This window comes from Cynocephalus volans, chromosome 11 (genome assembly GCF_027409185.1).
Source record: "Cynocephalus volans isolate mCynVol1 chromosome 11, mCynVol1.pri, whole genome shotgun sequence".
NCBI classification, from domain to species: Eukaryota; Metazoa; Chordata; class Mammalia; order Dermoptera; family Cynocephalidae; genus Cynocephalus; species Cynocephalus volans.
Genome location: NC_084470.1, coordinates 49,059,418 through 49,071,607, shown reverse-complemented (window position 1 = coordinate 49,071,607; position 12,190 = coordinate 49,059,418). Strand labels below are relative to the sequence as shown.

Genomic DNA, 12,190 nt, shown 5'->3' with positions numbered 1-12,190 from the left:
TCATTCGATGCCTAGCCCTCCACTGCACAGAGGGCTGTAGCCCCAGTCATGACCTTCTCATAGAGAAGCATGCAACCAGGGTGCTCACAGAATCAAGAGATAACCAGCATGCCCTCTGCCTTTCCAATGATGCTGTGTGTGTCAAACTTTGGGGACCTCCCTGATTAAAACCCCATGTCGCCCTGAGGTGTCAACCAAGCCACCAATGTGCACATCAACGATTAGTTGTACCCACCACACATTAGTGTTCTGACAAGCAAACATCATAACAAATGTGTAGAACATGACTAGAAGCTGCTGAAATTATCCAGGCTTCATGTAATATTGACTCCTATAAAGCAATGTGATATCTGCCCAATACGAGGAAGAGATCACTTCCACTCCTTCTAACCCATCTCACAAATGCTGAGTGGTGCTCTGTAACACCACATCTACTGGACCATGTGCCGTCCATGGATTCCTGAGCACCAACTCTATGCCAGGGACTGTTGTAGGCACAGGGGACACATCCATGAACAACACAGGCAAAACCCCTGCCTTCATGGAGCTTATGCACACAGAGTGCTGCTGAAGCCCGGAGTTGACTTTATTCCCAGGCAGCTGAGTGTCATGATGAAGCACTTTGTGATATCTATCCTTTCCACAAAACTGTGACCACAGTGGGGCCTGTACTGAGGTCCACTCCTAAAAACTCATCCTCTACCTGAATGTGCAATGCCAGATGGCAGAACTACTGTAAATAATCTAGGACTTAAAAAAAAAAAAAAGATGGTCACAATATCAAATGCATACTTGATAAACCTGAAAGGTTTCACCTCCATTATTTCAGAGACTGTAAATAAGAACATAATAAGGTGTTTTACTAGGTAAATATAGCTTTAGTATCAACAGATCTATTTCACTGCTTTTCTGTCCCAGAGGTCAGCCCCTACATAACCCTTTTTATTTTTTAACTGTTTTGTGGATTCAGAGGAATATGGCATTTTTAAAGTGAAAGAATAAGAACCTCTGTCCCTAAAGTGATAAGGCCAGGTGGCTGAGCAATGGGAAAGCAGATGACCCAGCTCTGGCCCCATCTCCACATAACTGCCTCTTAGCAGCCTGGGCCTTTGCACCAATAAAAAGCAACCCTGTGCCTCCAGCATTTAAGTATGTGAAGCTGAGCAGCAGGGATGGCTCTGCCTTTTAATAACATTAAAGGGATCAGCCACCAGGGGCGGTATGGACAGGGATGGAGGAAATTGACCTAGAAGGCACTCTGCAGCTGCCACAGGGCATAGTTCTGGTGCATCTAATGGCTTCCCTGAGTCCCTGCCATCTCAGGGATCTGCCCTTGCTGAGTTGGGGGATTCCTGGCCAGCAAGGGCAAGTCTGTCCCAATGTGTTTATTCCAGCAGACAGCTGATTTCCAAAGCAAGGCTGGGACAGCAGGGGGGACCTGAGACCTGGATAATCCCAGGAGACATTATTATTAAGAAGAAAAGAGTGCACATGGGAAAGTGCTTCAACACAGAAAATGCTGGAGCCTATATGAATGTCACACGGCAACTCCCACGGGGACAGCAGCAGAGAATGGGGTAGACTCACGGAGTGTCAAAGCTTCAAGGCAACCATCTAGCTCAAAACCTTCATTTTTAAGAAGGGGAAGTAAGGCCCCAGAAGGGAACAAGACTTGCTCCAGGCCAGACAGCCATCCACGGCAGAGCCGAGTCCAGAATCCCTGGTGCCCGACTACTCCTACCACAATGGTTCTTGGTGCATTTTTTTTACATTGCTTGACCAAAAGCTCACATTTTTTGAATGCACAGACAACAGATCCAAATAAGTACAGAGATCTAGAGCTGAATTCTGGCCAATTTACTTTGTACTGATCACAACTTCCCTGAGCAACAGCCCAAAAGTAAGAAAGGTTAAGTGTAAATAAAGTGAGTTTCCAAGTCATGTTTGGCATGATCACAGCTAGAGATGTGCACTGCTGGAATACAAGCCAGAGGCTGGGGCAGGGTAGACCACTGTGGTAATGGCAGCTGCCAAGCAGGTATCCTCTGTGGCCCCCTGCCTGGCCTTCCTTCCAGGTGAGAGAACTAGGGCTGCCTTCCCTTAGGAAGAGTGACAATGGATAGAACTGTGGGATCAAGCTATGTGGCCAGAGATGAGCTAGATGAGCTCAGAGAAAGGTGGGGTAGAAGTGAACACAGGAAGATAGAGCAGATGGTATCGCTCCCCCACCCATATCCTCTTGGCTTTTACCATTTCTTTGCTGTCCAGCCCAACCTGCAACTGCCAGGACCTGCATCCCTTTTCCTGAGGGCTTTCTCTAGTGGCTCTACCCATGTGCAGGGCAGGTCAGGAGTGCCAGGGATCTCAAGTCTCCAGAGCAGTCCTCCATCATGCAGAACACTAGCTCCCTTGCCCCTTGGGTGGGGTAACTCTGAGGCATGTTCTACTGACTCCGAGGGTTCCCCAGTGGGATGAAGCTTCAGCTGCCCCAGTGGTAACCTGTTTAGCAACACACGTTCTATTTGGCTCTGTGATGGTTAATTTTAGGTGTCAACTTGGCTAGGCCACAGTACCCAGATATTTGGTCAAGTACCAGTCCAGATGTCATTGTGAAGGTATTTTTTTTAGATGAGATTGACTTTTAAATCAGTAGGCTTTGAATGAGGCAGGTCACCCTCCATAGTGTGGGTGAGCCTCATCCATTCAGTAGAAGGCCTTAAAAGAAAAGGACGGAGAGTCCACGAAAAAGAAGAAATTCTGCTTCTAGAATGCCTCTGAACTTGAGCTGTAACATCAGTTCTTCCCTGGGTCTCCAGCCAACTGGTCTGCCCTGCAGAATTCAGACTTGCCAGTCCCCACAATCATATGGACCAATTCCTTAAAATCAATCAACCAATCTCAATTTCAGTATCTCATTCTTTCTCGCCCCTCCCTTGGTACTGTTTCTTTGGAGAACCCTGACTTCTCTAGCGCCTCCTCTTCCTCTCCCTGTCCGGTTTCCATACTGATGCTTCCTGGGATCACCCCTGAATCAACAATGTGCACTCAGATCCTTGACTCAGGCACTGGTTTTGGAAGAACCCAAATGAACACAGAGCAAGTCAGGAAAAGAGAATGAATTCAACCTTCAATGTGTGCCAAGCACTGCACTGAGTACAAACACCAATTTTAGTCCTCCGCAGCCCCATCTCACTGCAGAATCATTGGCCCAATATATGAGGGTACTCCAAAAAGTTCATGAAAAAATTGAATTAAAAAATAATACGAATCCTTCCATGAACTTTTTGAAGACTCCTTGCATATTCCTCTTGTTACTCAAGGGAGGGGAGAAATAACCCACAGTTCACAGAAAGTGAGCTGAGGATGAGGCATCTGCTGTTCTGCTCCAGGCAGGGCGAGTGCATGCCAGCACATTCACCCATCAGATTTTTCTAAAAGACTTTTCTAAAATGTTAACATATACAATCACATTCAGACCAAATTATCTAATCCAACAAGCACAATCATTTTGGAAGCATTTCATCTCTAGAGCTGCCTATGTAGTGCTTCTCCTTGATTTAAAATTTATTTTGACATTTTAAATTACCCAAAATGAAGTCAGCTCTATATCAGACTCTCTCTTCTACAAGAAAGCAAGATTCACAATGAGAAACCCTGTCTGAGTGGCAAGAAGAAACACAGCCCATTCTGAAACCCTGAGCTTGCCTGGTAGTTTAAAACAGCGCCCACCCCAAGTGTGTTGGAAAGGGAGCTCCAAAGAAGCAGAGGACGCGTCAGCTGAGCAGCCAATCAGCTCGCTAGGTTCAGCAGCCCGGCCCTGGGAGGGTGGGTGCCTCGGCCAGCCTAGCCGCTGATATGAGCGGGAAGCCGCCCCTAATGCAAGCCAGCTCCCGTCCTGGGGAGGGTGCTGGTTCTGATTAGGGCCTGCTCCAACTCCACATTTCACATCTTCAGGTTTTTCCTTCTGGCAGCTTGTGTCCATGCCATGTCGAATGATGTCATGTTGACGGAAAAGCTGATCAGACCCAAGTAATGCTTTCAGCCACCTCCTTTCCCTGCCCCCAGCTGGTTCCCAAGGGCCCCCCACACTGGCCTGGGCCAGGAGGGAGCCAGCTGTCTCACATCAACTCTGGCTCTGGTCTCTCCCAGAGAATTTTGATTCATTCCCACTCTCCATCAGAACAAGATTTCAGCTGTGAAATTCTACTAATAAATTCTCCTTCCAGAGTTACTCTGAGCTTCCCTTAGAGTTTCCCAGGAGAGAGGGAAAAAGGGATATATCCATTTTACCAGATTTCCTAAGTTTTCTTCCCCAACCCCACCCCCCAGGAATGAGGTAGTAATTATTAGCCTATGTTACCCATTCCTCACATAACATGGACTTGACTCCTTACTCCATCTCCATGATTCTCAAGAGACCAAAAGGAGCTCAGAGAACGTTCTCCGTGCGCAAACACTCTCCAGAGCAGAAATGCACCCCTAAATCCAGAGGAAGGGTCTGGGATCAAGTTGCCTGCTTTCACCCCTTTTTCTGCCATGGGTGTGGATAAACCTGGTGCCATCTCTCAGGACCTGTATGCAACTGCTCATCCGGAAGCAGGGCAGGTACCACTGCATGCTCATGGCTTTTTTAGGCTGTTTGGGAGCCATGGAAACACAGGGCACTAGATCAAAATACAAAATGCAACCACTTAGGGCTCATCCATTCCTGGTTTTTCATTTGGTGCTCTGGTGAGAGTCCAGAATTGCCGGCTTGATTCCCAGCCTCAAGAGACTGACAAGCAAGCTAGACTCAAGTCTGGCCAACAAGTATGCACAAGCACCACTCATCCTGTGGGCGAGGGGCAAAGCCTTCCTGGGCACAGCATTCCCCACCCTTACATAGACCAACCAGGAGGATCCAAGGAGCCACAGGCTGCTCCCCAGGCCAAGAATGAAGTGGTCAATAATACTATTTGGGATGGGCAGAACTCTTGTTTTAAACTGCTTAATGTAATATGTTATAAACCTGTTCTTGGGGGACCCACTGGCAGGCAAGAAGTCTGTGTCTGCATCCCGGCACGGAGCACAGTGCTGCCAGAGTGGCTCCGCACACATCTGCAGGAGCAAGCAAGGGAGCACCCAGTGCTTTTCGTCTTCATTGTCTGCCTCCCTCCCGCTAGAATGCAAGCTCCATGAGGACAAGGACTCTGCCTGTCCTGTTCACTGCTCTGTGCCCAGGGCTGAGCATAGTGTCTGGCACTTTGTAAGAGCTTAACAATTATTTGTTGACTGAATGACTCAACAGCATCTTCCGTAACTCGGTGTAACTGGGTACTTGCTGCTGCGCTGGTTTATGGAGCTGTCATCTCTCAGCTCCAAACCCACCCTTCTCTACTCTGCTGTGATGCTGGGGCTACGACCCTCCAGGCCTCATTTGTGATGTGCCAGTGACCCCCTATGAGGCTTGGCCATATGGAGAGCTTGAGGGAGGCTGCAAGGCTGGAGGAGAGAGAAGGGATTTGCTCCTTCCTGCCTGCTCCCTATTCCTATCAGCTCAACCCAGCACAGTTTTTCACAGCAGCTGGTCACAACAGCAGTTAATTCTCATTTCCAGTTTTTTCCTGCATGCCTCCAGAGCCAGCCCCATTGTACCCCCTCAGAGACAGCAGCAGTACCAGCCAGTCCCCCTCAGAGGTTTAGATCCCAGCTCTACAGGGTCTCTTCTCCAAGCGAAGAACCCCAAGGAAGTAGTTAACCCCAAGTATAACCTTGACCAATGGCTCTCAAACCTAAGCCACCTGGAGGCTTCTTAAAACACAGCTGCTGGGCCCCACTCTCAGAGTTTCTGATTCCATTAAAATGTGTGTTTCTAACAAGACCTCGGGTGATGATGATGCATTTGGTCTGGGACGACACTTTGAGATCTACTGGTGCAGACCCGAAGGTGGTGCTGCTTCCTGCAATTACTACCAGATCCTCCATGACCTGCTTAACCAATGCCCAACCTTAAATTCTCTGTCAAAATAACTGATGTGGTTTCCATTTTCCTGACTGAACCCTGTTTGTTACAGGGGCCAAGGCAGATTCACCCCCACAGAGAAAGGCTAGACTTCCCATGGTATTACCAGAAGCCACAGTAGCCCCCCTAGTGGCTTTGCTATTCAGCTGGCCCTAAATACTCCTATAGCCAAGCAGGAGCTGTGGTTTCCCATTGCTAAAGTAGGAAATGAAGAAGCAACTTATGTCCCTTTTCTATGCACAGGGTATAGCCCCACTAGGTCCTGAAGGAGAGAAAAAGAAACCAAAGGGACAAGACTGTAACATCAATTGCTTATGGCTCCCAAAGCCATCCTCAGCGAGGTCATGTGACAGCTGTTCAGAAGAACCCAGCACACCATGGCACCTGTGCATTACACTGTCCAAGCCGCATGGCCCAGATGCATCCATTCTGCTGACAATCTCAGCCCAAGACACACAGACACTGAAAGGTGCCCAGAAGGCCTTCCCAGGGCCTACACTTGTTCACCAGGCATTCCGTGGACAAAACCACCCTCAACATAGTTCCTCTGCAGCTGCCAGCAATGGCAGTAAGAAAGGCCCTTAACCCTGAGCCCCAGTCATGCGTGCCTAATGCAGAGGCCTGGGAGGTGACACTGAACCAGCCAGCACTCTCTGCTGAGCCTGGAGGAAAGCAGAGGCTGTCTTTGCCCTGAAAGTGCCCCCACCCTTCCTTCATCTGGAGACCAGAGACCTGATCTTCCCAGTCGTGCAGAGCCAAGGGGCTTCCTTCTATGCTGAATTTCAGGACCTCCCACCCACGGCCAGACCCCCACAGCTCCCTGGCAAGCTACCTTTCACCTCTGCTTCACTTCCCATCATATTTCCGTAACAACCACTCATTTCCCACCCCACCCCCCAAACTCTCCATTCCACTGTGAGCTCATTTTTTGGCACATTTCTGCATTTTCCCCCCTCCTGTGAAGATTGAGATATCTTTCATTGCCCTGGATGCCAAGAAAAGTGACAGAAAAATGCCAGGGATGGATAATATTCTGCATTGCCCTGCAGAAATCAAAATTTTCCAGTTATCATCCCCTTTAAGGCTGATTCTTAAATAAATGTGGGAAAGCACCCCCTTAGAGTGTAAAGGGATGTCTGATTTCAACGATGAGCCCACATGGCAGGAGGGGGATAAGGAAGCGACGTGAAAGGGAGGGTACACTCGTGCTGAATGGCCACCACCTAATGTTGGACACTGGCAGCTTGCTCCCCAGTGCCCATGAGGGACAGTGCTACCTGTCATCTAACAGCCTATCTCAGCCTTTACACCCCAACACCTCCAAGGGCCATGACCAAGACTAGACATTCATTATCATTCTGCCTAGTGGCCAGTGACAGGTTGATACCTGACTGGGGACCAGAAAGGGCCACTGATGGGGAACAACATGAAGAGGCACCCACATCTCCTCCTCAGTCAGACCAGGAGCCTTCAAATCAGGCCCTCCACTTGTCCTATGCTCTGATACCACTCTTGCTCAGATTTGAATCTTGGATTCTTCTCCTCTGTTCCCGCTATACCAGTGTGCCTTCACTTTCACCACAACAGTGACAAAGAGTCTGAAAGCTGTGTGCACCGCTTCAAGATCAAACAGCGGAAATTCTTTGTAACTCCCATTAGAAGCTCCATGAGGGCAGGATTGTCACATGAACACATACATGAACTATTAATTGCTTGCTTTTTTTTTTGGCTTCTAGAATAGTTCTGCTTATTTTTATGCACACCAAATTAATCTTCAATTCAATCATTCTTTAAAAATGTTTTTTAATGGAGTCCAACTACATCACGAGCTGGTATTTGATGGAGGACATACTATCTAATAAGGAGAAAGACACACAAGTCCCCGGACCATCAAAAAGCTTTTTTCCTTAAGACTGTGGTGTCTTAAACAATCAGGGAGGTGGTGAGAAATAGTTGTTGGAAAGCAAAGCTAAATATAATCAGAACAGAATTCAACACCTGGCTTCACCAATAGCTATATAATGTTAAGCGAGTTTGTTTTTCTCACTGGGCTATACACAAAACTTTGTTGATCCTCCTTCACTAATCAGTTCCTAAGTTTGTTGCATGGTTATAGTCAATGCTGAAATTTCTAAGCTCTTCTGAAAGAAAAAAAATCTATATAAATAAGCACAAGGTTTAATTGTCGAGCTTATTCAATCGACATGAAGATCAAGATAATCTGCCAATGAGACAGTCAGCAAGAAGGATTAGCATATTGTTAAATAAGGCAGAACACTCAAGGTGCAGCTGAGGAATGAACTGGCACATGCAGGTATGTTTCTGCATGTCTGGGTGTGTGTGCACACACGTCTGTTGCACAGCAGTGCTTCTCAAACTTAAATGTGCACGTGAACCTTGCAGGGACCTTGTTAAAATTCAGATTCTGATTCAGAGGTCCAGAGAGGGGCCCAAGATTCTGTGTTTCTAACAAGATCCCAGGTGATGCTGATACTGCTAGCCTAGGGACTACACTTTGATTAGCAAGGGGAGTCACTCATGACATTAACAACATCTAAGAAGGTCAGTGAGTCCAGGCCCTTATTGCCTGGAATTCTACTCTCTATTATTCAATCAGCCTTTCAAGTAAAAACAAAGCACCTATTAATCTGTATAATGCTCTGGATTCATTTCCTTTAGGTGATCAACTGCTCTGAATTCTAATCAACACTGACCCTATCTTGTTCTGGCACTTAACCCAGTCTCTGGAGCTCAGCTAGCAAGTCGACCTTTCCCAATCAGAGAAATGACAGGGACAGCGACATCTCTCAGGGCAATGCCTACCTCATCTCAATTCTCTGAGCTGCCAGAGCAGCATCCCCTCTTTTAGAAACCCAAGCCTTTGTAAAATTCAGCATCCTGGTCCCACTGTTCATCCTTGTTCTCCGATTCCACTGTAAATGGTGTAAGCCCCTGACACTGGCTGATGCCTCAAGCTCACTGGGTAGCCTCCAGAGTCCCGTCACTTTTATTTATGGAACATTCTACACAGGCCAGGCTCCAGGCACTATATTTCCACCAGTCCCACAGTACTGTCCCACCCGTGATCCAGTGAGTGAGGTTTCAGCCTGGGGAAAGGACGCTTGGGGTCCAACATTATTTATCCTAGAGCTGGAGGTTGTGTGAAATGGGGAACATGTGGATAAGCAGGAAGGGGAGGAACATCAGAGGGAAAGGTCCAGCCTGCGGGCCTGCTGCCTGCAAAACCAACTGGGATGCACAGCCAGGCGGAACTTCAGAAACATCCCGCAAGCCCACTCCAGCTGAGAGGGGTATCCTGAGCCCTGACCTAGTGGCTTATTACCAATTTCTCCCGGAACATGTTTGCCGTGGTAGCTAAAGCAGACGGTGACGTTCAGGCAGTTCACAGGCTGCTGTCCATCGTGACACTGAGGCGCCGTGATGTTGATGGAGCCTGGGAGGAAGATGGAGACGTCCACCGTGATGACGGGTCTCGCTCTGCAGGGCAAGAGAGGAAGTGGCTGAGTCGTGTTAAGGAGCAGCTCTTGGAACCAAACAAGAACGCAGACAGGATAAATCCCAGGCCTTCAACCCAGCATTTAATTAAAGCATGAAATAACCAAAGAGGGACGGGCCAGTGTGTTCTGTAAGTACTTTTTCTGATTAAAGAGTGGCATATTTCCTAATGGTTAGCTTCCCACTAATAAAGGCAAGTTAGTTGTTAATGAAACACATCTGGTTGAAGCCATAAATGAACCACCAGATGCTGAGTGATTATCTAAAATTTCACCAATTAAGTTCCAATTTCCATTTTATTAGGAAGACATAAATATATTTAAGAGAAGTTCCTATACAGGACGCCATGATTTGAGGAGTCAAAGCACATTCAGGGATTCTCCCAAAATGTTTACTGCCATTAGAAGCATGAACTGCAAAGTTCCAATCCCTTCCAGCCAGCCAAACCTCCTCCTTCAGTCAACTCATTTAATATTTTTCTAAAAGACCTTAATTAATGGAGTCCCAGCTGATAACAGCAAAGCACTTCAGAGCAGAAGAAATAAACCTGCCCAGCCTCAGGACCAAGTGAAACTTAATAAACCTGACATGGACCATCCCCCAGTGCCTGATGGATGGACAGCTTCCGTGGACTCCCCCGGGGCGGTGAGACAAAAGCTGACAGTGAATCACACCATTCTGCTCTCACTGCAAACATCTGCTCAGAAAGGTGTCACCTAAGCTTCAGCTTAACCTTCTCCCCTCCAGTCCTCACAAAGAGACCCTTTTACCTCTAAGGAGTCTCAGCCTTCATGTTGCTGGGGTGACATAACAAGATTAAGGAGCATTAGCGGCTTGAGAACAATGACCTCACTTGTGTTCGATGATCCCTCAAAGAGCGCCCAGGGTGAAAGGGTAGATGGGAATGGTGACCGACACCAACTCCAAGAGAAGAAAGCACTAAGGAAAAACCTGGGTGAAAACAGGAAGTGAGGAGACACAAGGCACAGATGGGGTGAGGGGACCCCACCACTGCCACTAGTGCTGGGAGGTGTGGGTCAACACAAGGGCAGTGGTGACAGGTGCAATAGAAGGTAGCACTCCCAGAGCAGGTCCAGCTGTCAAATGAATGAAAGTCAGGCAACAGAGGTGCCTGAAAGAAATCCAACATGCTGGACTTTCAATTTTGCTCTGGGTTCATCCTTGGAAGATACTAGAAAGAACTTAGAAAGTGGATAGTTTACCCCTGGTCAATGTGATAGCACAGGTGCCACTGGATACTCTATAAAGCCGCATTGGCCCTTTCACAGCCAGCTCGACTGTCCCCTCTCCAGGAAGCCTTCCCCAGTACCTTTGGCAGTTGGGTGACCTCCCTCTCTGTGGTCCAGCTTTGTACATACGTCTCTGACCCCCACTGGAGGTGAACAGTCATTGTCCATTTCCAAACCTGCTCCACCAGCCTGCTGCCCCCACAAGGGCTGGGATCCTGGCAAGTTCATCCTCACATTACCAGGACAGCAGATGTGCAAACACCATTGTTAACAGGAGCAAATCTTACTCCAGCCCAGGGGATTGAAAACCACAGAATTGCCCAAAGTTCCACCAATGGACAGAGGTACCAGGGAAAGCTGTCCCTGCCCCACCCAGTCCCTGCCCTGCCTGGTCATCACACAAAAGAAAAGCCCAGCCTCTCCCATCATCCCCAGGGGCAGGAGAGCTCTTCAGAAGATGTGAGGTCACAGAAAGCAGAAGTGAACAGACCAGACAGAATGACCTCGATGAGGCTGTGAAAATTGGATCCTTTGAAATAGCTGAAGGGACCCTCACAGGCACATCTCTCTCCAACATCTGTCAGATCAGTTCCCTCAAGCTTTTTTGTTTCAATTCCAACTATTGTTTTTGGACAAGGAAAAGCCCAGAAATCTTTCATAAGCTTCTCTGATCACTTCCTGTGACCTTCCCTGGCATAGCAGCAGGCGCCTCTCACCCTGACACGGGACCTGCTGTGCTGAGCTAATCCGAGAGAAGCAAACTTCCTGAGGGCAGCGCCAGGCCAGCCCACACTCCTGCGGGGTGGGGAGGACTGCCTTTCACAGTCCCACCTGCAAATGTGCCAACCTCTGAGACAAAAGCAAAGGGCACCCAAGGACAGCTCTGCAAATGCTTTCAAGACTTTAAAAGAAGCTCGCCCCTAGAACACTTCTTTCTGATGGCTGACAGTTCAAATCCTGATACCTCACTTCCTGGTAAATAATAAAACTAGTCAGGATGCCCTTTTACATGATGTTGCTTAAACTACCCTGGCCTTTTGCAGGGTTAGTGCTGCTTGCAGGCAGAGACAAGTGGACAGAAAGAGAGCCTGCACCCTTGGTGACATTGTCAGGCTGCTAAACCAGCCCTAGAGCCACCTACCTCCAAGGAGCTAAGGTTTTCTCTTAGCTGCAACCCAAAGCATTCCTAATCCACACACCTCTGGACTATGTGTCTATGGGTATGTGTGCATGCAAATGCACGGTCCATCACCCCCTTTTCTGTTACCAAACCTGAGGTAACTCAAAATCTAACTAACTTGCCTGCCAGCTAAGGCATGCTGTGCCCCTACTTAGCTTTGTCAGCCAAACCCTTCAGGCCTTGCTCACTGCCATTCAGCCACATCCCACATCTTATCAACTGATGCCACTACAGATGTCCAAC

General features: G+C 48.1%; 1 protein-coding gene across 1 annotated transcript in view; it reads right to left on the bottom strand.

The window, feature by feature from the left end:
• Positions 1-12,190, bottom strand: part of ITGA9 (integrin subunit alpha 9) — a 325,611-nt gene that overhangs the window by 241,882 nt on the left and 71,539 nt on the right. Inside the window, exon 14 of the mRNA XM_063113934.1 lies at positions 9,345-9,499. Within this exon, the coding sequence (XP_062970004.1) occupies positions 9,345-9,499 (155 nt within the window). The remainder of the gene's footprint in view (positions 1-9,344; positions 9,500-12,190) is intronic.